General features: G+C 44.4%; 1 protein-coding gene across 2 annotated transcripts in view; it reads left to right on the top strand.

The window, feature by feature from the left end:
- Positions 1-27,017, top strand: part of LOC128696812 (phospholipase A2) — a 93,702-nt gene that overhangs the window by 20,229 nt on the left and 46,456 nt on the right. The window contains exons 1-2 of one of the 2 annotated variants that reach the window (XM_070096053.1): positions 2,391-2,527; positions 19,339-19,481. In XM_070096053.1, the coding sequence (XP_069952154.1) occupies positions 2,519-2,527; positions 19,339-19,481 (152 nt within the window). In that variant the 5' untranslated portion in view covers positions 2,391-2,518. Of the gene's footprint in view, positions 1-2,390; positions 2,528-19,338; positions 19,482-27,017 lie in introns of those variants that run through there. The other variant, XM_053788189.2, reaches the window with a different exon arrangement.

Genomic DNA, 27,017 nt, shown 5'->3' with positions numbered 1-27,017 from the left:
GTTTGCCTTGGGTTTCTGTGACTGTATTCCCTGTTGGTGCATGTTTACCTGTCTTATTCCTATCTTCCCTAGCACCAACAATGGAGCTCCCACCAGTTGTTTTTGGTAATATATCCTCACTATTGCTAGTGGAGTCCTCTTGTTTGCTATTTCCTGTTGTATTTCTTGTTTGCAATATTGGTTTTATCTTATGTTTGACTACACTTGTTTCCCCACTACGGCTCCTGTCCCCTATGAGGTCATTTATATGCATTCCTTCCTGCGTATAATTCCCGACTACCTGGACAAAATCTCCAGCTTCACCATTACTGTCTCCCAGGACAGCACCTCCAGCTTCACCATTACTGTCTCCCAGGACAGCACCTCCAGCTTCACCATTTCTGTCTCCCAGGACAGCACCTCCAGCTTCACCATTACTGTCTCCCAGGACAGCACCTCTAGCTTCACCATTACTGTCTCCCAGGACAGCACCTCCAGCTTCACCATTACTGTCTCCCAGGACAGCACTATCAGCCCCACATTTACTGACTACCAGGACATCACCTCCAGCCTTACAGTTTCTGACTACATGGCCAGTATCAAGGGCAGTACCATTCAGCCCAGACTTTTTATGTTCCCATCTGTTGTAGAAAGCTTCCAGGTTGTCTATGAAAGCAGCTTTGATGTTATCCTCTTTTAATACCCTTGTGATTTTAGTCCACAGATTTATCTCCTTTGGGCATACCCAAAAACACTTCCCTGTTTTAATACTGCTTGTAGCTAGTTCTTGGATATCTGCACAAGGGGCGTGACACCAATTTCCACAAAAATGACAATTTATCCATGTGGAAGCCCATTTGTTTGATTTATTGCAGACTACACACAGCTTCATAACGATTTGAATGGTTGATTTACTGTAATTCTACTAGCAATCTCTTGAAGACTCTATTAATAACCTCTTTAAGTAAAGCTCTAGCTATCTGTATTTCTATTTCTAACTGTACTTTTATATCAGGACAGCTTACCGGAGTACGCTCCTGGAGTTTGTTTTATATTTATTGTTTGTGTTTATAAGGGCGCCTACAACCCCATCCGTTTACAGTCTGCTTTATTGTCCAACGAATCCGTTTGAAACCGGCCAAGGGTTCGACCAGTCGAGGGTTCGGTCCAGTCGAGGGTTCGGAGCCAGTCTGATCTGATCAGTGGGTCACTTATTTAAAACATACTGGTCGGTGATTTGGGCTAACACATGAAGGATCTACTGGAAAATTCTACCCGAGTAATATGTTATTTGATTGATACAAAAGTATAACTTGCGTGTTGAAGAAACCGGTGACTGCTGGCAACTCCTACAGTGACGAACGGTCGAGCCTCAACCCTTGTTTATCAATCGCTGTATCTAGCTTTTCTAGTTTTTCTTTTTGGCCTCCACCACAATAAATGCTATATTATCACTATAGTTGACTGGTGGAAATTTTGGAGGAGGGACGCTTTTTCTATAGTAATAATTGCTTCTGGTTGTGTATATTGCGACCGCTGGTAACTACAGGTTATATGAAATTCACAGTAACGTCTGGTATTTCAAGAAAAAGAAACTAATGAAAGTCACTCCACTCCACTAAGTACCATTATAATACTGGTTAGTTGCTACTACAACAATGTATTCTGCTATTCACTGGTATCACTAGATTATATGCGAGTGCACTAGCAGGCCAGGAAGATTATTAAAAACAGCTGACCTGTGGTAAGTTTCTGGCGACTTCTGGCACCTGCCTCTATATGCTTATCACTTCATTTACAAATTCACCTGTTTTCAAATGACACTTTAGCCTTTATCATCAATATACTAGGGACCACTGTAGTATACACTATAACACTATGTATACACAATGTTATCAGGGAAAGACGTTGCGCCTACACAACAAGCTTCTTTAATATAACACACCAATATGATGGCGAAAACTTTAATTATGGAGCCAGTAGGAGAGGTGGTACCTTTGATATACCTTTGAAGGGTTTCGAGAGCTTTTCTACTCTCGCAGCCCGGCCCATGACCAGGCTTGTCTGGTGTTTGCCTGATCAACCAGGCGGTTACTGCCTGCGGTCGGACGAAACCTGTTTGACCAAAATTAGAGAAATACCAAAAACCAATACAGGCTTAGGATAACGATTTTCATTAACTTGTGTAAGAAATCCATCCATATAATTCATACAGAATAGAGCAACAGCACACTGCGGGTGTTCAGAATATATATAAAAGACAATTTAAGTTTGGTGTATCAGATGAGCAGCGGGCTGGCAGTGACAAAGCTCTGATATCACTACTTTATCACCGCTTCCCGTCTTCTCTGATATCACTGATTTATCACCGCTTCCCAACATTTATAGCCTCTCTCTCATGTTATTGTGAGCGGGCGCTGGTAGTGTTGACACAGCTGGTGTATCTGGTGGTGATAGTGATGACAACGGCAGTCTGTGACAACGGCAGTCTGTGACAACGGCAGTCTGTGACAACGACAAACTGTGACAACGGCAGGCTATGAAAACGGTAGGCTGTTACAAAGATAAGCTGTTACAAAGACAGGCTGTGACAATTACTTGAGTCTTATATGGAAAACAAAAATCGCTTTATCTTGATATTCTTATTGGAGGCGAAAAAACAGTGTCTCTTGGCTCCCTGACAGCCAGCTGGCCCAGATATTACACACAACGTTCAAATCTCGTTTGTCACTGGTGATGCGACGACGAGCTTAGGAAATGGTTGGTTGGTCGGTATATGAATTTGGTTTAAAGTCTATCAGCTACGCAAGGGTCATTATGGCTGCCTGTCACTGGTTCACCACTATTCAAGAATAAATAACAAAAAAGGCACAATACCGTGACTGGAACGATACACAAATAACCCGCACATAAAAGAGAGAAGCTTACGACGACGTTTCGGTCCGACTTGGACCATTGACAAAGTCACACTAACAGAGGTGGAGCAGGACGGCTATATATAGGCAGGAAGAGGTGGAGGTAGTAGTGGTAGTAGTAGTAGTAGTAGTACAAGAAATGTATGTAATACCGACAGGATGAAATGACACATGCACAACACCCGGGCATCCCCACCGTAGACGTTTCACCATCCAGCCAGCCACTGGATGGCGAAACGTCCACAACAAAGACAACCAGACGCCGCACATGTGTCTAATTTCATCAGTAGTTGTAGTAGAAGAAGAAGAGGTGGTAGTAGTAGTGGTAGTGGTAGAAGTGGGAAATAAGGAAGACGAGCCAGTCAAATACAAAGGAAGGGGAGCACTGCAAGAGAGCTAGAAACCCACAGAGGGAGAGCAAGCCCACCGAGGTGCGTGAAAGGGGAAGTGGTGAAATAAAATAAATGAAGAAGGAACAGAAACACGAGACAGGAGAGAGAAAGACAACCCAGAGGAGAAAAGGAGAGAGGAAAGGGGAAGAGGAAGAAGAAAAAGAAGAAGAAGAAGAAGAAGAAGAAGAAGAAGAAGAAGAAGAAGAAGAAGAAGAAGAAGAAGAAGAAAAAGAGGATTCAGGTTAAGTCACGGGTGTTCTGAAGTTTGGAGCATTTTACAATGTAGTGGGAGAGGAAGGCATCTACAGAGAAGAAGCCAGGGCTTCGTCTCTGTAGATGCCTTCCTCTCCCACTACATATAATATATATATATATATAACATATAATATATATATACATATAATATATATATATATATATATATATATATATATATATATATATATATATATATATATATATATATATATATATATATATATATATATATATATATATATATATATATATATCGGAATTCCCATTATTTATATTTTGAAAATTGGAAGAAAAAAAGATACGTTTTACTGTTGTGTGATTGTTTTAGATTTATAGTGGTTAAATACTGCCTAAAATAAACAGGTTAATTGTTCCGGGGGGAGGGTCAATGCCCCCGCTGCCCGGTCCATGACCAGGTCACGCTGGTGTACTCAAACTGGGGCAAGAGTCTTGCAAGCAGTGATATTTGCAGCTACCCAGTGGGTCAGTTTTATATACCATTCTCGTGATAGATAATAATAATACTAAAAATTATTATTATCATTACAGTAATACTCAAAATAAAGATAAAAGAAACTGAATTTAAGAAAAAAGAAGTATTGAGTCTTGATATTGCTTTCCATCCCGTTGCACTCTCGCTTTCTCCAGATATATGATGAAATGTTGACGTAGCGAGACTTATCCTGGAGGCGACCGGTGTGTAGGTGGGAGGAGAGGTGTAGGTGGGCGGAGAGGTGTAGGTGGGAGGAGAGGTGTAGGTGGGAGGAGAGGTGTAGGTGGGAGGAGAGGTGTAGGTGGGAGGAGAGGTGTAGGTGGGAGGAGAGGTGTAGGTGGGAGGAGAGGTGTAGGTGGGAGGAGAGGTGTAGGTGGGAGGAGAGGTGTAGGTGGAAGGAGAGGTGTAGGTGGGAGGAGAGGTGTAGGTGGGAGGAGAGGTGTAGGTGGGAGGAGAGGTGTAGGTGGGAGGAGAGGTGTAGGTGGAAGGAGAGGTGTAGGTGAAAGGAGAGGTGTAGGTTGAAGGACAGGAGGTGGGAGGTGGAGGTGGAAGGAGAGGTGTAGGTGGGAGGAGAGGTGTAGGTGGGAGGAGAGGTGTAGGTGGCAGGAGAGGTGTAGGTGGGAGGAGAGGTGTAGGTGGGAGGAGAGGTGTAGGTGGGAGGAGAGATGTTGGTGGAAGGACAGGTGTAGGTGGGAGGAGAGATGTTGGTGGAAGGAGAGGTGTAGGTGGGAGGAGAGGTGTAGGTGAAAGGAGAGGTGTAGGTGGGAGGAGAGGTGTAGGTGAAAGGAGAGGTGTAGATGAAAGGAGAGGTGTAGGTGGAAGGAGAGGTGTAGGTGGGTGGAGAGGTGTAGGTGGGAGGAGAGGTGTAGGTGGAAGGACAGGTGTAGGTGGGTGGAGAGGTGTAGGTGGAAGGACAGGTGTAGGTGGGAGGAGAGGTGTAGGTGGAAGGACAGGTGTAGGTGGGAGGAGAGATGTTGGTGGAAGGAGAGGTGTAGGTGGGAGGAGAGGTGTAGGTGGAAGGAGAGGTGTAGGTGGGAGGAGAGGTGTAGGTGGGAGGAGAGGTGTAGGTGGGAGGAGAGGTGTAGGTGAAAGGAGAGGTGTAGGTGGAAGGACAGGTGTAGGTGGGAGGAGAGGTGTAGGTGGGAGGAGAGGTGTAGGTGGGAGGAGAGGTGTAGGTGGAAGGACAGGTGTAGGTGGGAGGAGAGGTGTAGGTGGGAGGAGAGGTGTAGGTGGAAGGAGAGGTGTAGGTGAAAGGAGAGGTGTAGGTGGAAGGACAGGTGTAGGTGGGAGGAGAGGTGTAGGTGGGAGGAGAGGTGTAGGTGGAAGGAGAGGTGTAGGTGGAAGGAGAGGTGTAGGTGGGAGGAGAGGTGTAGGTGGAAGGACAGGTGTAGGTGGGTGGAGAGGTGTAGGTGGAAGGACAGGTGTAGGTGGGAGGAGAGGTGTAGGTGGAAGGACAGGTGTAGGTGGGAGGAGAGGTGTAGGTGGAAGGACAGGTGTAGGTGGGAGGAGAGGTGTAGGTGGGAGGAGAGGTGTAGGTGGAAGGACAGGTGTAGGTGGGAGGAGAGGTGTAGGTGGGAGGAGAGGTGTAGGTGGAAGGACAGGTGTAGGTGGGTGGAGAGGTGTAGGTGGGAGGAGAGGTGTAGGTGGGAGGAGAGGTGTAGGTGGGAGGAGAGGTGTAGGTGGAAGGAGAGGTGTAGGTGAAAGGAGAGGTGTAGGTGGGAGGAGAGATGTTGGTGGAAGGACAGGTGTAGGTGGGAGGAGAGGTGTAGGTGGAAGGACAGGTGTAGGTGGAAGGAGAGGTGTAGGTGGAAGGACAGGTGTAGGTGGGAGGAGAGATGTTGGTGGAAGGAGAGGTGTAGGTGGGAGGAGAGGTGTAGGTGAAAGGAGAGGTGTAGGTGAAAGGAGAGGTGTAGGTGGAAGGACAGGTGTAGGTGGGAGGAGAGATGTTGGTGGAAGGAGAGGTGTAGGTGGGAGGAGAGGTGTAGGTGGGAGGAGAGGTGTAGGTGGGAGGAGAGATGTAAGTGGGAGGAGAGGTGTAGGTGGGAGGAGAGATGTAAGTGGGAGGAGAGGTGTAGGTGGGAGGAGAAGTGTAGGTGGGAGAGGTGTAGGTGGAAGGAGAGGTGTAGGTGGGAGGAGAATTGTAGGCGGAAGGAGAGGTGTAGGTGGTAGGAGAGGTGTAGGTGAGAGAGGTGTAGGCGGGAGGAGAGGTGTAGGTGAGAGAGGTGTAGGTGGGAGGAGAGATGTAAGTGGGAGGAGAGGTGTAGGTGGGAGGAGAGATGTAAGTGGGAGGAGAGGTGTAGGTGGGAGGAGAAGTGTAGGTGGGAGAGGTGTAGGTGGGAGGAGAGATGTAAGTGGGAGGAGAGGTGTAGGTGGGAGGAGAGATGTAAGTGGGAGGAGAGGTGTAGGTGGGAGAGGTGGTGGTGGGAGGAGAGATGTAAGTGGGAGGAGAGGTGTAGGTGGGAGGAGAGTTGTATGTGGGAGGAGATGTGTAGGTGGGAGAGGTGTAGGTGGGAGGAGAGGTGTAGGTGGGAGGAGAGGTGTAGGTGGGAGGAGAAGTGTAGGTGGGAGAGGTGTAGGTGGAAGGAGAGGTGTAGGTGGGAGGAGATTTGTAGGCGGAAGGAGAGGTGTTGGTGGAAGGAGAGGTGTAGGTGGGAGGAGAGGTGTAGATGAAAGGAGAGGTGTAGGTGGAAGGACAGGTGTAGGTGGGAGGAGAGATGTTGGTGGAAGGAGAGGTGTAGGTGGGAGGAGAGGTGTAGGTGGGAGAAGTGTAGGTGGGAGGAGAGGTGTTGGTGGAAGGAGAGGTGTAGGTGAGAGAGGTGTAGGCGGGAGGAGAGGTGTAGGTGGTAGGAGAGGTGTAGGTGGGAGAGGTGTAGGCGGGAGGAGAGGTGTAGGTGGAAGGAGAGGTGTAGGTGGGAGGAGAGATGTTGGTGGAAGGAGAATTGTAGGCGGAAGGAGAGGTGTAGGTGGGAGAGGTGTAGGCGGGAGGAGAGGTGTAGGTGGAAGGAGAGGTGTAGGTGGGAGGAGAGATGTTGGTGGAAGGAGAATTGTAGGCGGAAGGAGAGGTGTAGGTGAGAGAGGTGTAGGTGGGAGGAGAAGTGTAGGTGGGAGGAGAAGTGTAGGTGGGAGAAGTGTAGGTGGGAGGAGAGGTGTAAGTGGGAGGAGAAGTGTAGGTGGGAGGAGAAGTGTAGTTGGGAGGAGAGGTGTAGGTGGGAGGAGAGGTGTAGGTGGGAGGAGAATTGTAGGTGGGAGGAGAAGTGTAGTTGGAAGAAGTGTAGTTGGGAGGAGAGGTGTAGGTGGGAGGAGAAGTGTAGGTGGGAGGAGAAGTGTAGTTGGGAGGAGAGGTGTAGATGGGAGGAGAGGTGTAGGTGGGAGGAGAGGTGTAGGTGGGAGGAGAAGTGTAGGTGGGAGGAGAAGTGTAGTTGGGAGGAGAGGTGTAGGTGGGAGGAGAGGTGTAGGTGGGAGGAGAGGTGTAGGTGGGATGAGAGGTGTAGGTGGGAGGAGAGGTGTATGTGGGAGGAGAAGTGTAGGTGGGAGGAGAAGTGTAGGTGGGAGGAGAAGTGTAGGTGGGAGGAGAGGTGTGAGTGGGAGGAGAGGTGTGGGTGGGAGGAGAGGTGTAGGTGGGAGGAGAGGTGTAGGTGGGAAGAGAAGTGTAGTTGGGCGAAGAGGTGTTGGTGGCAGGAGAGGTGTAGGTGGGGGGAGAGGTGTAGGTGGGAGAAGAGGTGTAGGTGGGAGGAGAGGTGTAGGTGGGAGGAGAGGTGTAGGTGGGAGGAGAAGTGTAGGTGGAAGGAGAGGTGTAGGTGGGAGGAGAGGTGTAGGTGGGAGGAGAGGTGTAGGTGGGAGGAGAGGTGTAGTTGGTAGGAGAGGTGTAGGTGGGAGGAGAGATGTAGGTGGGAAGAGAGGTGTAGGTGGAAGGAGAGGTGTAGGTGGGTGGAGAGGTGTAGGTGGGAGGAGAGGTGTAGGTGGGAGGAGAGGTGTAGGTGGGAGGAGAGGTGTAGGTGGGAGGAGAGGTGTAGGTGGGAGGAGAGGTGTAGTTGGTAGGAGAGGTGTAGGTGGGTGGAGAGGTGTAGGTGGAAGGAGAGGTGTAGGTGGGAGGAAAGGTGTAGGTGGGAGGAGAGGTGTAGGTGGGAGGAGAAGTGTAGGTGGGAGGAGAGGTGTAGGTGGAAGGAGAGGTATAGGTGGAAGGAGAGGTGTAGGTGGGAGGAGGGGTGTAGGTGGAAGGAGAGGTGTAGGTGGAAGGAGAGGTGTAGGTGGGAGGAGAAGTGTAGGTGGGAGGAGAGGAGGAGAAATGTATGTGGGAGAGATTTAGTTGGGATGCAAGATGCAGAGAGGAGAAGTCCTAATGAGAGAGCAGATGAAGAGGGGAAAAAAGTGTAGGAAATAGGTGAAGATGGGAGAACAGGAAATGGAAGGTGATGATGTGAGATGATGAAATAGAAGGCGTAGGTGATAAGAAAGGTGTAGGTTGCAGAAGGGGACAGGTTGCATCACCTGGGCACCCACTCAGGTCCCAGGCTGCTAAACACACACTAAACTCTGCAGATTTTCTTAAGGCCTTTTAACACTAACCATAAATTAGAAATGGAAACCAGGCGACGTTTCAGCCATTCCTGTACCATTAACAAGTCGTGAGTGAAAATGACCCAGAATATCTCGAAACATCACGGGGCTGTTTTTATTCCCAACTAGTGAGTTAGTTGTTTGGTCCAACCAAGATACTGGAACTTTTTTTCCTCCCAAGGCATTTATCATCCGTATTTTCATTTCCCTGCAGAACATATTTGACACCCTTGCCATACACACTACTCTGAGAAATGGCATTTACTGATAGTGCCACTGTCGTCTCTCCAAATATTAAAATACGTCTTTGCAGTGAAGTGGTGAGATGTTAGATGGGAAGTGGAGGCGTTAGAGGGATGGAACGAGTATTTTGAAGAGTTATTAAATATTGATAATGAAGAGGTGAATTCATGCATAGCAGAGAGAGGAATAAGATGCACTAGGAGAATGTAAGAACCAGAGGGAAGTGTAGAGGACGCGTGTTAGGCAGAGAATAGAAGGAAAGGAGGCAAAGTAACCGGGGCAGAGGGGCAGATGTGTTTCAAGAAGATGGGGATATAGTTTTGGAGTGGTTATTGTATGTTTCCTATATGCAAGGAAGAAGGGAAGCTTAATGCCTATGAATAAAAGAAACGGAGAGAAAAGAGACAGAGAATGTTTAATAATTATAGGGGAATAAGGTTGTATGCTTCATACAAGGATTAACTCTTATTTTTAATGTAATAATAGAGAAAACAAAATCTGTCGCGAATACTGGGAAAAATGTATGATAGAATTATCGAAAGAGGAATAAGACAGCAAATGGGATTACAGAGGAGCAAAGAGAATTTAGGATGTGTAGAGTCTGCGTGAACCATGTGTTTACATTCAAATTTATAAGTGAGCAATAATTAGATTAGCGTAAGGAAGCTTTTGTTGCATTCAGAAAAAAAACAGATAAAAGGGTGGATAAGGGAGCACCATGACAGATGTTGCAAACACAGGGAATAACTAGTACGTTATTAAAAACTCTTAAGATTAGGTATGCAGGAGAAACGGAGATTATTTTCCAGTTGAAGTGATGGAATATGGGAGGTCAACCTAGTTGTTTAACATGTTTACAGAAAGTGTTGTAAAAGAAGTGGATACTAGTATTGGTAAGAAGTGTGGGCTTAAAAGATGATGACTCTGACATGAAGTGGGAGTTGTCACAGCTGCTCTTTGCTGATAGCACAATATTTTTGTAAGATTGTGAAGAGAAGTTGCAAAAGTTGATGGAGGAAGTTAAAGAGTTGTATTAAAGAAGTAAAGTGGAAGTGAACGTAGAAAAGAACAAGACAATAAGAGAACGATTGAGCATAAGACTGTGGGGAGTATATAGGAAGTGAATGTATTTAAATAGTTGGGATGGATGTGTGAGGAGACGGACGTGACTTATGCAGAAGACGAAGAAGTGGGTGGAATGTTGAGGTGTCTTTGGTAAGAAAGGAGTGTATCCATAAAGACAGAATGATAAATGTACCAGAGTATAGTGGCGCCAACACTTTTCTGTGTGTGTGAGGCGCGGTGTGTAAGGCGTGGTGTGTGAGGCGTGGTGTGTGAGGCGTGGTGTGTGAGGAGCAGTATGTGAGGAGCGGTATGTGAGGTGCGGTATGTGAGGTGCAGTGTGTGAACGATGCAACGAGGAGGAAGTTGGAAATACTTGAGCCGTGATGGTGGAGCTCAGTGTGGCATAAATATTAAGCAGAGATTAATGGTAGTAGAAGTCAAACCATGGAATGGTAGAAGTTAAACCATGGTACGGTAGTAGAAGTCAAATCATGATATAGTAGTAGAAGTCAAATCATGGTATGGTAGTAAAGTCAAACCATGGAATGGTAGAAGTCAAACCATGAAATGGTAGTAAAGTCAAATCATGGTATGGCAGTAGAAGTCAAATCATTGTATGGTAGTAGAAGTCAAATCATGGTATGGTAGTAGAAGTCAAATCATGGTATGGTAGTAGAAGTCAAATCATGGTATGGTAGTAGAAGTCAAATCATGGTATGGTAGTAGACGTCAAATCATGGTATGGTAGAAGTCAAACCATGGAATGGTAGTAGAAGTCAAACCATGGAGTGGTAGTAGAAGTCAAACTATGGTATGGTAGTAGAAGTCAAACCATAGTATGGTAGTAGAAGTCAAACTATGGTATGATAGAAGTCAAACCATGGTATGGTAGTAGACGTCAAACCATGGAATGGTAGAAGGCAAACCATGGAATGGTAGAAGGCAAACCATGTAATGGTAGTAGAAGTTAAACCATATGGTAGTAGAAGTCAAACCATGGTATGGTAGTAGAGGTCAAACCATGGTATGGTAGTAGAGGTCAAACCATGGTATGATAGTAGAAGTCAAACCATGGAATGGTAGTAGAAGTCAAACCATGGTATGGTAGTAGAAGTCAAACCATGGAATGGTAGTAGAAGTCAAACCATGGTATGGTAGTAGAAGTAAACCGTGGTATGGTAGTAGAAGTCAAACCATGGTATGGTAGTAGAAGTAAACCATGGTATGGTAGTAGAGATCAAACCATGGTATGGTAGTAGAAGTCAAACCATGGTATGGTAGTAGAAGTAAACCATTGTCATGTAGGGGGGAATGAAAGAATCGGATATAAGTGGGGAATATGGGAGTAAGGGATTATGTAGGGAGGGGAGAGGCAGGCGAGGTGGTAGGAGTGAGATGACTAGCGGAGGTAGGTAGGTAATGACAGGTCAGTGGTGACCACCACGACACTCTCATTAACTCTACACTACTCACTAACATATGCCTCGTCCATTCTTCACTCATATATAAACATAATAAAATATAAGAAAAAAAGACAGGGACAGTGAATATTACTATTCTACTCAAACACAGTTTATTATTACGTCTTTGTACCATAATATATTTGGGAACAGAACATTATTGTGGTTTAGATAAATGGGGTGATACACATAAGCAGTGAGACAGGGAACACAATCAACTTGACCAAAATGAATGTAACTTACAATATAGCACAGAGGACAGTTCACTACAGGAACTAAGCCACAGGTCCCAAGACCTACACAGCACGAGTACTGCGCCAAGCCAGTACTCTGCCCAATGCCTCCAACAGTCTCCTCCAGAGACTTCAGCAGCCTTCTCCCGAGCCCTGCACCCCAGCAGCAGCTCCTCTCGAAATGTCTCTGCTCAGAGCTCTGCACCCAGGCCAGAGCTCTGCCCGAATCTTCTGCTCAGGAGCTCTGCGCCCCAGCAGCAGCTCCGCTCCAATCTCATGATCATGCTCTTCCTTGGGCTTTTATGGTGGTCCAAGCACCCTCCACAACCACGTGTACGACCTGACGCCTAGGTCTGAGGCGTCAAGAACAAAAGACCTCAGACGTGGGCGTGGCTACAGACGTTTGCCAAGGCAAGGTGTGACCATATAATTGGTTAAATTAGGTCTCCCCAGAGACCTCACAAGCCCAGCTGGACTACATCACACCATGGTAAGGTAGTAGAGATCAAACCATGGTATGGTAGTAGAAGTCAAACCATGGTATGGTAGTAGAAGTCAAACCATGGTATGGTAGTAAAAGTCAAACCATGGTATGGTAGTAGAAGTCAAACCATGGTATGGTAGTAGAAGTCAAACCATGGTATGGTAGTAGAAGTCAAACCATGGTATGGTAGTAGAAGTCAAACCATGGTATGGTAGTAGAAGTAAACCATGGTATGGTAAGAGAGGACAAACCATGGTATGGTAGTAGAAGTCAAACCATGGTATGGTAGTAGAAGTCAAACCATGGTATGGTAGTAGAAGTCAAACCATGGTATGGTAGTAGAAGTCAAACCATGGTATGGTAGTAGAAGTCAAACCATGGTATGGTAGTAGAAGTCAAACCATGGTATGGTAGTAGAAGTCAAACCATGGTATGGTAGTAGAAGTCAAACCATGGTATGGTAGTAGAAGTCAAACCTTGGTATGGTAGTAAAAGTCAAACCATGGTATGGTAGTAGAAGTCAAACCATGGTATGGTAGTAGAAGTCAAACCATGGAATGGTAGTAGAAGTCAAACCATGGTATGGTAGTAGAAGTCAAACCATGGTATGGTAGTAGAAGTCAAACCATGGTATGGTAGTAGAAGTAAACCATGGTATGGTAAGAGAGGACAAACCATGGTATGGTAGTAGAAGTCAAACCATGGTATGGTAGTAGAAGTCAAACCATGGTATGGTAGTAGAAGTCAAACCATGGTATGGTATTATGAAAGGAATAAATTAGAGAAAGGGTAGGAGAAATCACTGAGATGGTTTAGTCATTTAAAAAGAAATGAGACGGAAGGAATGGTGGAGAACGTCCACGTCGAGTGCTAGCGCGCTCAGCTCACACACTGAGGTCCGGGGGGTCGATCCCCGGCACGGCTGGACAGCATTAGGACGTGTTTCCTTAATTAAAACACCTGCTGTCCATGTTCACCCATAAGTTAAATGGGTACCTGGGTGTTAGCCGACTGGTGTGGGTCGCATCCTGGGACAAAACTGACCTAATTTGCCAGAAATTCTCTGCATAACAAGCGGCTTTCTATATAGTAGTATGTCACTGATGTCAGCTATGGTCTGTATACCTTGTACATGTACTGGTAGAAATAAAATTATTGTAGGAGCTTTATAGACCGGAGTGTAGACAAATGCTTTTTGAATTTGACGGTTGCCTAAGTATTAAGTAGAGTAATATTTATGAAGAAATTTAAGGCAGTAACATACTGAAATTGTGTGCTGGAACTATGTAATACAGTGCTCGCATGCTGAAGTATGAGTGTAAATGTACACTGCACCACACGACACTCTAGAGTGTCGTGTGGTGCAGCAGTACACTACTCCAGGAGTGTCGTGTGGTTCAGCAGTACACTACTCCAGGAGTGTCGTGTGGTCCAGCAGTACACTACTCCAGGAGTGTCGTGTGGTCCAGCAGTACACTACTCCAGGAGTGTCGTGTGGTCCAGCAGTACACTACTCCAGGAGTGTCGTGTGGTCCAGCAGTACACTACTCCAGCAGTGTCGTGTGGTCCAGAAGTACACTACTCCAGGAGTGTCGTGTGGTCCAGCAGTACACTACTCCAGGAGTGTCGTGTGGTCCAGCAGTACACTACTCCAGGAGTGTCGTGTGGTCCAGCAGTACACTACTCCAGGAGTGTCGTGTGGTCCAGCAGTACACTACTCCAGCAGTGTCGTGTGGTCCAGAAGTACACAGTACTCCAGCAGTGTCGTGTGGTCCAGAAGTACACAGTACTCCAGGAGTGTCGTGTGGTCCAGCAGTACACTACTCCAGGAGTGTCGTGTGGTCCAGAAGTACACAGTACTCCAGGAGTGTCGTGTGGTCCAGAAGTACACAGTACTCCAGGAGTGTCGTGTGGTCCAGCAGTACACTACTCCAGGAGTGTCGTGTGGTCCAGCAGTACACTACTCCAGCAGTGTCGTGTGGTCCAGAAGTACACAGTACTCCAGCAGTGTCGTGTGGTCCAGAAGTACACAGTACTCCAGGAGTGTCGTGTGGTCCAGCAGTACACTACTCCAGGAGTGTCGTGTGGTCCAGCAGTACACTACTCCAGCAGTGTCGTGTGGTCCAGAAGTACACAGTACTCCAGGAGTGTCGTGTGGTCCAGAAGTACACAGTACTCCAGGAGTGTCGTGTGATCCAGAAGTACACAGTACTCCAGGAGTGTCGTGTGGTCCAGAAGTACACAGTACTCCAGGAGTGTCGTGTGGTCCAGAAGTACACAGTACTCCAGGAGTGTCGTGTGGTCCAGAAGTACACAGTACTCCAGGAGTGTCGTGTGGTCCAGAAGTACACAGTACTCCAGGAGTGTCGTGTGGTCCAGAAGTACACAGTACTCCAGGAGTGTCGTGTGGTCCAGAAGTACACAGTACTTCAGGAGTGTCGTGTGGTCCAGAAGTACACAGTACTCCAGGAGTGTCGTGTGGTCCAGAAGTACACAGTACTCCAGGAGTGTCGTGTGGTCCAGAAGTACACAGTACTCCAGGAGTGTCGTGTGGTCCAAACATACTATAACTGCCAGTATCGACAGGTGAATGTATTCGAATACACGATCGTAACTTGGACTCCCTCACCACCCGCTGACATCACTGGATTGGTTCGCCTCCTGGGTCAGTCTTAATGGTGGTAGGTCTGGAGGAAGGCTGAGGATTACAGGGTCTATCCTCTTTCATCTCCAGTACAAAATACAGAATGTGTTGTATAGGTACACAGTGAAACATATCAATGTATGCCTGGAGTATACCTGAAGGGTGTTAAGAGGGTGAACAGTCCCGCAGCCCGGTTCATGACCAAGTGTGTGAACACAATACTACTGTGCATTTATCAGAATATGCACCGGAAAGTGTGTATCACCCAGTTACTGTGCGCTTAGAGCTTCCCCTAACTGTATATTAATGTGATCTTGATGCATACGGCACTGATGCAGCTATATTACCTTCACTTATCTCTGGTATGAGCAGCAACGTACATTTTCTCCTGGTTTTAATGAGAACAAAAGAAAGAAGGAACACTGCAGCAGGCCTACTGGCCCATGCAAGGCAGTCCAAGTCTCCTACCGGCTTAAGCCAATGCCCCAACCTAGTCAGGTCAGGTCACATTCACTTAAGGAAGGGAGCACGGCATCTGACCTAGTAGCACAAACTAGTCAGGTCCAACTCATACCCACCCGCTCCCACTCATGTATTTATCTAACCTATCTTTAAAGCTACACAACGTTTTAGCCTCTATAACTGTACTCGGGAGTTTGTTCCACTCATCCACAACTCTATTACCAAACCAGTGCTTTCCTATATCCTTCCTGAATCTGAATTTTTCCAACTTAAAGCCATTGCTGCGAGTCCTGTCGAGGCTAGATATTTTTACTTCCCTTTTATTTATTCCTGTCTTCCATTTATACACCTCAATCATATCCCCCCAAATTCTACGCCTTTCTAGAGAGTGCAGATTCAGGGCCCTCAGTCTATCCTCATAGAGAAGAATTCTGATACACTTTTCTGTATGATACATTGTGGGAACACCAGCAGTGTTGCTATACTATTCTATATGATAGTTACATTGTGGGAACACCAGCAGTGTTGCTATACTATTCTATATGATAGTTACAGTGTGGGAACACCAGCAGTGTTGCTATACTATTCTATATGATAGTTACATTGTGGGAACACCAGCAGTGTTGCTATACTATTCTATATGATAGTTACATTGTAGGAACACCAGCAGTGTTGCTATACTATTCTATATGATAGTTACATTGTGGGAACACCAGCAGTGTTGCTACACTATTCTATATGAGAATTACATTATGGGAACTCCAGCAGTGTTCTGTTCTATATGACAGTTACATTGTGGGAACACCAGCAGTGTTGTTACACTATTCTGTATGATAGTTACATTGTGGGAACACCAGCAGTGTTGTTACACTATTCTGTATGATAGTTACATTGTGGGAACACCAGCAGTGTTGTTACACTATTCTGTATGATAGTTACATTGTGGGAACACCAGCAGTGTTGTTACACTATTCTGTATGATAGTTACATTGTGGGAACACCAGCAGTGTTGTTACACTATTCTGTATGATAGTTACATTGTGGGAACACCAGCAGTGTTGTTACACTATTCTGTATGATAGTTACATTGTGGGAACACCAGCAGTGTTGTTACACTATTCTGTATGATAGTTACATTGTGGGAACACCAGCAGTGTTGTTACACTATTATATATGATAGTTACATTGTGGGAACACCAGCAGTGTTGTTACACTATCCTGTATGATAGTTACATTGTGGGAACACCAGCAGTGTTGTTACACTATTATATATGATAGTTACATTGTGGGGTAATGCTTCTGGCCGAAGTCTACTGACCTAGCAAGGCTTACTATAATAATAATAATAATAATAATAATAATAATAATAATAATAATAATAATAATAATAATAATATTATTATTATTATTATTATTATTATTATTATTATTAGCAATAACAACAACAAAAGTAATAATAATACTAATACTTTTATTTCAGCATCATACAATGTACAGAAATGGGTGACCTTTTGTCTTTGCAGACAGCCCATAGTTATGCAGATTTCTAGCAGCAATTTACTCACAGCGCTGACAGAAGATGCTGTTTATTCACCCACCCTTGTTTACATGTATTTAAATACACCGGCAATCTCTCGAGAAAGAAGAAACACTTTCACCGTCATTCATTCAGTTCCCGTCTTACCAGAAGGCGTGTAATTACTGACATCATAACAACGTGATGGAGACTAATTGATGTTGTGGATGTTTGATGGAATGGATGTAAAGTGGGTAGTGTGGATATGTGAAAGATGGATGAGGATGTGTCACAAGCCAGTCAGCCAGTCAGTCAACCAGCCAGTCACTCAACCAGTCAGCCAGTCAGTCAACCAACCAGTCACTCAACCAGTCAGCCAGTCAGTCAGTTAGCTAGTCAGTCAGTCAGTCAACCAGCTAGTCAGCCAGTCAGTCAGTCAGCCAGTCAGTCAGTCAGCCAGTCAGTCAGTCAGTCAGTCAGTCAGTCAGCCAGTCAGTCCTCTCCAGTGAATGATGTGTTGGCGTCGCTGTTCATAAAAATGCAAAAGTTTCTAATGTCCTTTGTTGGTGTTTATTGGGCTCATTGATTTTTATTCTCTCTCTCTCTCTCTCTCTCTCTCTCTCTCTCTCTCTCTCTCTCTCTCTCTCTCTCTCTCTCTCTCTCTCTCTCTCTCTCTCTCTCTCTCTCTCTCTCTCTCTCTCTCTCTCTCTCTCTCTCTCTCTCTCTCTCTCTCTCTCTCTCCCTCTCTCTCTCTCTCTCTCTCTCTCTCTCTCTCTCTCTCTCTCTCTCTCTCTCTCTCTCTCTCTCTCTCTCTCTCTCTTTCTCAACAAACAGAATTCCTGCTCAGGTAATTTTATTTCTTGCAAGAGTTCATTCAGTATACGAAGTTATGAAGGTAACAGTTCGCTGTTAATTCAAAAACGTTACGGTGTAACATTCTTGTATGATCCAACACGGTAAATGTAAAGGACCCAAGACTATTCAACAGCCTCCTGGCATACACAAAGGGGGATTACCAATAGACTTCCCCTAGCTGTCTTCAAGAGGGAATTGGATAGGTTCCTGAAGTCAGTTCCTGACTAGCTGGGCTGTGTTTCGTGTGTTGGTCTGCGTCCGACCAGCATTAACAGCCTGGTTGATTAGGCCTTGATCTATCGGGAAGTCTGGTCATGGACCGGGCCACGGGAGCGTTGACCTTCAGAACACTCCAGGTAGACACAAGGAAACATAAATGAAACACAATGAAAGATCTCCATTTCGTCCTCTGAATCCCTCTTCAGCAGTGAGGGCTCAGCTTTAGGACGAAATATACAACCCTTATATTCTGTTGTGTCATTTGTGTCTTCATGTGGGTTTAGCTCACACTGACTAAATGTTTATAACACTCTGGGTATGAAAATGTTGTTAGTTAAGAGTTTCAAGGCTTCACGGCCTCGAGGAAGTAGCCTGCGCTCTGGTACGTGTCTGGATGATGAGAACAACAACGATCGAGAGAACCTAAAATGCTTTTAATGCATCATTTGTTGCGGAGCAGTTGGTACTTGGATTGTAATTTACGGTTTCATTATCCCAGATTCTATTTTTAATTGAAGGGTTCATTATCACAGATTCAACTCGTAATATAAGGCCTCGTAAGATTCGTAAGATGCAGTTCGTAATACTGGAATTGCGTCGTAATCTATGGGTTTGCGATCCCATGATCGATTCGTTATCTACATGCTCGTAATCACAGATTTGGTTCGTGAGGTACGTGTTCGTAGTTCCAGGTTCAAGTATCAACCGAGATAAAGAAGAAATATAATGTAGTATGACAGGGAGTAGTATAACAGAGGAGAGCAGATAGTGATGGTGGTGGTTCATTAGGAAACAGGAAGGTGATTACTGAGGCTGATCTACTTTAGATGATCATTTATTCCTAGGATGGCTCGTGTCTGTAACATCTTCGTACGGCATAACGACATCAGCGAAATAAAAGTCAGTTAACCAAATGAAATCGTTGGCTCACAGATGGCTCTAAGTTCATCTTGTTCCCTATTTATATGTCTCATAACTATTGAAAGGCTTTCAAATGAGCTAATGTAGGTACCAGCTCTTAGCTTGTAGATTAGGAACCTTAACCTAACCTTGTAAAACCCTGTGTAAAAAGAAAAAAAAATGATGACCCTACACCTCAGTGAAGAGATTCATCAGTGTTGGGTATCAGCGATTATGAGCAACTACTGGCTTACCAGTGGTGGGTATCAGTGATTAAGCAACCCGTTGCTTACCGGTGTTATATACTGGTAGTATCCACTAATGTATCGGAATCAGGATCTCTACCTCATTTACCATTAAAAAAATAGAACCAAAAGGTATGACAGGAGTGAAATATTTCCTCTTGTCTTATTATTATTTAATTATATCTCCAGGCTAGAGACTGGCACTACCCTCAGTGATTCCTGTGTGGTAAGTTGTGTGTGTATATACGGTTGACCGTCCTGCTGGCTCTTCCGATGATTTCTCGTTGGAGTTCATAGGGTCACTAACAGCTAACACCGTATCGAATCCTTCCTCCACTAAGTTCTTAAGTTCGTAGGGTCATTGACAGCTGACGCCGTGTTGAGCCCCCCTTTACTAGCCTGGCTCTGTCCCACACAGATGCGGTGGTTGGGCGTGGTGGTGTGGGCGGCAGCGGCGGCGTGGGCGGTGCCTGTACCTGGCAGTTACTTCACTGACGAGGCTGCAGGAAGACTTCTACACTACGACGTTCACTCCGGAGACTGTGTCCTCTTCGGTGACAGGTGAGAGGAACGGGTAATAATAGCAAAGGGAGAAACAGCATGACAGTAGTGACACCAGGGCATAAACGGTAGAGGGAGGAGAGACTAATAAAGGAGGAAGCATTGGATAATAAGACAAAAGAGAGGATAATACGAAAGATTGAGAAGGATGACATAATTAGAAGAGGGAAGATATTTTATTATATTAATTAATATGACCAACCTTACATATGTTGCAACATTATTTGGGATAAAATAATAATAATAATAATAATACGATGATGATGATGATAAAATGATGATGATGATAAAATAATAATAACACTAATAATAATAATAGCAGTAATAATAAAACATTTACCCTTGCCAACATTCCTGCTGAAGTCACAAGTTCCCGTCTCCAATTTTCATGACGGAACAGAGATTTAAACTTAGAGTAAAAACTAAACTTGTATGTGAAACCTGTTTCGAAAAAGAAAAAAAATCTCTACCGCATGTATACAAATTATACAAAATTTCAATATCCATTCCCCTAGCAATATATTTTTTCTCATTCTCATTGTGCTGACTTCGATTAGTAAATTCTTATATGTCAGATTTATTTTAAGCTCCCATGATACTGAAAATGTTCAAGAGATAGATCAGAAGATTTTTAACTTATTTATACTCAGGAAAACTTTAACTACAAACACTGACAACACCACAAACACAACTCTGCTGTAACTACAAACACTGACAACACCACAAACACAACTCTGCTGTAACTACAAACACTGACAACACCACAAACACAACTCTGCTGTAACTACAAACACTGACAACACCACAAACACAACTCTGCTGTAACTACAAACACTGACAACACCACAAACACAACTCTGCTGTAACTACAAACACTGACAACACCATAAACACAACTCTGCTGTAACTACAAACACTGACAACACAGAACACCACAAACACAACTCTGCTGTAACTACCAACACTGACAACACAAAACATCACAAACACAACTCTGCTGTAACTACAAACACTGACAACACAGAACACCACAAACACAACTCTGCTGTAACTACAAACACTGACAACACAGAACACCACAAACACAACTCTGCTGTAACTACAAACACTGACAACACAGAACACCACAAACACAACTCTGCTGTAACTACAAACACTGACAACACACAACACCACAATCACTACTCTGCTGTAACTACAAACACTGACAACACAGAACACCACAAACACAACTCTGCTGTAACTACAAACACTGACAACACCACAAACACAACTCTGCTGTAACTACAAACACTGACAACACCACAAACACAACTCTGCTGTAACTACAAACACTGACAACACCACAAACACAACTCTGCTGTAACTACAAACACTGACAACACCACAAACACAACTCTGCTGTAACTACAAACACTGACAACACCACAAACACAACTCTGCTGTAACTACAAACACTGACAACACCACAAACACAACTCTGCTGTAACTACAAACACTGACAACACCACAAACACAACTCTGCTGTAACTACAAACACTGACAACACCACAAACACAACTCTGCTGTAACTACAAACATGACAACACCACAAACACAACTCTGCTGTAACTACAAACACTGACAACACCACAAACACAACTCTGCTGTAACTACAAACACTGACAACACCACAAACACAACTCTGCTGTAACTACAAACACTGACAACACCACAAACACAACTCTGCTGTAACTACAAACACTGACAACACCACAAACACAACTCTGCTGTAACTACAAACACTGACAACACCACAAACACAACTCTGCTGTAACTACAAACAACAACACCACAAACACAACTCTGCTGTAACTACAAACACTGACAACACCACAAACACAACTCTGCTGTAACTACAAACACTGACAACACCACAAACACAACTCTGCTGTAACTACAAACATTGACAACACCACAAACACAACTCTGCTGTAACTACAAACACTGACAACACCACAAACACAACTCTGCTGTAACTACAAACACTGACAACACCACAAACACAACTCTGCTGTAACTACAAACATTGACAACACACAAACACAACTCTGCTGTAGACAACACCACAAACACAACTCTGCTGTAACTACAAACACTGACAACACCACAAACACAACTCTGCTGTAACTACAAACACTGACAACACCACAAACACAACTCTGCTGTAACTACAAACATTGACAACACCACAAACACAACTCTGCTGTAACTACAAACACTGACAACACCACAAACACAACTCTGCTGTAACTACAAACATTGACAACACCACAAACACAACTCTGCTGTAACTACAAACATTGACAACACGACAAACACAACTCTGCTGTAACTACAAACATTGACAACACAAAACACCACTCTGCTGTAACTACAAACATTGACAACACCACAAACACAACTCTGCTGTAACTACAAACACTGACAACACCACAAACACAACTCTGCTGTAACTACAAACACTGACAACACCACAAACACAACTCTGCTGTAACTACAAACACTGACAACACAGAACACCACAAACACAACTCTGCTGTAACTACAAACACTGACAACACCACAAACACAACTCTGCTGTAACTACAAACACTGACAACACCACAAACACAACTCTGCTGTAACTACAAACATTGACAACACCACAAACACAACTCTGCTGTAACTACAAACACTGACAACACCACAAACACAACTCTGCTGTAACTACAAACACTGACAACACCACAAACACAACTCTGCTGTAACTACAAACATTGACAACACAAAACACCACAAACACAACTCTGCTGCAACTACAAACACTGACAACACCACAAACACAACTCTGCTGTAACTACAAACATTGACAACACCACAAACACAACTCTGCTGTAACTACAAACATTGACAACACAGAGCACCACAAACACAACTCTGCTGTAACTACAAACACTGACAACACCACAAACACAACTGTGCTGTAACTACAAACATTGACAACACAGAGCACCACAAACACAACTCTGCTGTAACTACAAACACTGACAACACCACAAACACAACTCTGCTGTAACTACAAACACTGACAACACCACAAACACAACTCTGCTGTAACTACAAACACTGACAACACAAAAACACAACTCTGCTGTAACTACAAACACTGACAACACCACAAACACAACTCTGCTGTAACTACAAACACTGACAACACCACAAACACAACTCTGCTGTAACTACAAACACTGACAACACCACAAACACAACTCTGCTGTAACTACAAACATTGACAACACCACAAACACAACTCTGCTGTAACTACAAACACTGACAACACCACAAACACAACTCTGCTGTAACTACAAACACTGACAACACCACAAACACAACTCTGCTGTAACTACAAACATTGACAACACAGAGCACCACAAACACAACTCTGCTGTAACTACAAACACTGACAACACCACAAACACAACTCTGCTGTAACTACAAACACTGACAACACCACAAACACAACTCTGCTGTAACTACAAACACTGACAACACCACAAACACAACTCTGCTGTAACTACAAACACTGACAACACCACAAACACAACTCTGCTGTAACTACAAACACTGACAACACCACAAACACAACTCTGCTGTAACTACAAACATTGACAACACCACAAACACAACTGTGCTGTAACTACAAACACTGACAACACCACAAACACAACTCTGCTGTAACTACAAACACTGACAACACCACAAACACAACTCTGCTGTAACTACAAACATTGACAACACAGAGCACCACAAACACAACTCTGCTGTAACTACAAACACTGACAACACCACAAACACAACTCTGCTGTAACTACAAACACTGACAACACCACAAACACAACTCTGCTGTAACTACAAACATTGACAACACCACAAACACAACTCTGCTGTAACTACAAACACTGACAACACCACAAACACAAATCTGCTGTAACTACAAACACTGACAACACCACAAACACAACTCTGCTGCAACTACAAACACTGACAACACCACAAACACAACTCTGCTGTAACTACAAACATTGACAACACCACAAACACAACTCTGCTGTAACTACAAACACTGACAACACCACAAACACAACTCTGCTGTAACTACAAACACTGACAACACCACAAACACAACTCTGCTGTAACTACAAACATTGACAACACAGAGCACCACAAACACAACTCTGCTGTAACTACAAACACTGACAACACCACAAACACAACTCTGCTGTAACTACAAACACTGACAACACCACAAACACAACTCTGCTGTAACTACAAACATTGACAACACCACAAACACAACTCTGCTGTAACTACAAACACTGACAACACCACAAACACAAATCTGCTGTAACTACAAACACTGACAACACCACAAACACAACTCTGCTGCAACTACAAACACTGACAACACCACAAACACAACTCTGCTGTAACTACAAACATTGACAACACCACAAACACAACTCTGCTGTAACTACAAACATTGACAACACAGAGCACCACAAACACAACTCTGCTGTAACTACAAACACTGACAACACCACAAACACAACTGTGCTGTAACTACAAACATTGACAACACAGAGCACCACAAACACAACTCTGCTGTAACTACAAACACTGACAACACCACAAACACAACTCTGCTGTAACTACAAACACTGACAACACCACAAACACAACTCTGCTGTAACTACAAACACTGACAACACCACAAACACAACTCTGCTGTAACTACAAACACTGACAACACCACAAACACAACTGTGCTGTAACTACAAACACTGACAACACCACAAACACAACTCTGCTGTAACTACAAACACTGACAACACCACAAACACAACTCTGCTGTAACTACAAACATTGACAACACCACAAACACAACTCTGCTGTAACTACAAACACTGACAACACCACAAACACAACTCTGCTGTAACTACAAACACTGACAACACCACAAACACAACTCTGCTGTAACTACAAACATTGACAACACAGAGCACCACAAACACAACTCTGCTGTAACTACAAACACTGACAACACCACAAACACAACTCTGCTGTAACTACAAACACTGACAACACCACAAACACAACTCTGCTGTAACTACAAACACTGACAACACCACAAACACAACTCTGCTGTAACTACAAACACTGACAACACCACAAACACAACTCTGCTGTAACTACAAACACTGACAACACCACAAACACAACTCTGCTGTAACTACAAACACTGACAACACCACAAACACAACTCTGCTGTAACTACAAACATTGACAACACAGAGCACCACAAACACAACTCTGCTGTAACTACAAACATTGACAACACCACAAACACAACTGTGCTGTAACTACAAACACTGACAACACAAAACACCACAAACACAACTGTGCTGTAACTACAAACACTGACAACACCACAAACACAACTCTGCTGTAACTACAAACACTGACAACACCACAAACACAACTGTGCTGTAACTACAAACATTGACAACACCACAAACACAACTCTGCTGTAACTACAAACACTGACAACACCACAAACACAACTGTGCTGTAACTACAAACACTGACAACACCACAAACACAACTGTGCTGTAACTACAAACACTGACAACACCACAAACACAACTCTGCTGTAACTACAAACACTGACAACACAAAACACCACAAACACAACTGTGCTGTAACTACAAACACTGACAACACCACAAACACAACTGTGCTGTAACTACAAACACTGACAACACCACAAACACAACTGTGCTGTAACTACAAACACTGACAACACCACAAACACAACTGTGCTGTAACTACAAACACTGACAACACCACAAACACAGCTCTGCTGTAACTACAAACACTAACAACACAAAACACCACAAACACAACTCTGCTGTAACTACAAACACTGACAACACCACAAACACAACTCTGCTGTAACTACAAACATTGACAACACAAAACACCACAAACACAACTCTGCTGTAACTACAAACACTGACAACACCACAAACACAGCTCTGCTGTAACTACAAACACTAACAACACAAAACACCACAAACACAACTCTGCTGTAACTACAAACATTGACAACACAGAACTCCACAAACACAACTCTGCTGTAACTACAAACACTGACAACACCACAAACACAACTCTGCTGTAACTACAAACATTGACAACACAAAACACCACAAACACAACTCTGCTGTAACTACAAACACTGACAACACCACAAACACAGCTCTGCTGTAACTACAAACACTGACAACACCACAAACACAACTCTGCTGTAACTACAAACACTGACAACACCACAAACACAACTCTGCTGTAACTACAAACACTGACAACACCACAAACACAGCTCTGCTGTAACTACAAACACTGACAACACAGAACACCACAAACACAACTCTGCTGTAACTACAAACACTGACAACACAGAACACCACAAACACAACTCTGCTGTAACTACAAACACTAACAACACAAAATACCACAAACACAACTCTGCTGTAACTACAAACACTAACAACACAAAACACCACAAACACAACTTCATTGTAACTACAAACACTGACGACACATCATAACGAACATAGTTCTGCTTCTCTAACTACAAATTAGTAATTAAACAGACAATTACATGACCGAATAACTTAGCAATTCTGCTGCAAGGTGAGGCCATTACGGCTGAAAATGGCATGCTTCAGGTATGCGTTTTAATTAAAGTGCTGATAAGTTAGTAAGCTCGCTGCGTAGAGCTAAATTTGTGTTGGAAAATAATTTGGAGCTTGGAGGTGTCAAGTAGGTTCTGAAAGAGGAGGAGGAGTCAGAGGTGGGTCTGATGGAGGAAGATCTGGAAGAGGTGGAGCAGGAGAACGATCAATCGGAAATTAATCTGGAGGAGGGTCGGGAGTAGGGTCAGGCAGAAATAAATCTTCTGGAGGAGGGTCAGGCAGAAATGAATCTTCTGGAGGTGGGTCAGGAGAAGGGTAAGGTGAATCTTCTGGAGGTGGGTTAAGAGGAGGGTCAGGTGAATCTTCTGGGGGGTGTCAGGTGGAGGGTCAGGTGAATCTTCTGGAGGTGGGTCAGGAGGAGGGTCAGGTGAATCTTCTGGAGGTGGGTCAGGAGGAGGGTCAGGTGAATCTTCTGGAGGTGGGTCAGGAGGAGGGTCAGGTGAATCTTCTGGAGGTAGGTCAGGAGGAGGGTCAGGTGAATCTTCTGGAGGTGGGTCAGGAGGAGGGTCAGGTGAATCTTCTGGAGGTGGGTCAGGAGGAGAAAGGTGAGGCAGAGGCACAAATGAATCTTCTGGAGAAGGATCAAGAGGAGAATCGGCCGCTTCTGGAGGAGGGTCAGGCAGAAGTGAATCTTCTGGAGGAGGATTGGGCGATTATTGATCAGAAGGAACAGCGAAATGAGGACCAAGAGATTAGG

The sequence above is a fragment of the Cherax quadricarinatus genome, chromosome 52 (assembly GCF_038502225.1).
Source record: "Cherax quadricarinatus isolate ZL_2023a chromosome 52, ASM3850222v1, whole genome shotgun sequence".
Taxonomy (NCBI): domain Eukaryota; kingdom Metazoa; phylum Arthropoda; class Malacostraca; order Decapoda; family Parastacidae; genus Cherax; species Cherax quadricarinatus.
Note: the sequence above shows the minus strand (reverse complement) of the source record. Positions and strands in the feature narration are given on the sequence as shown.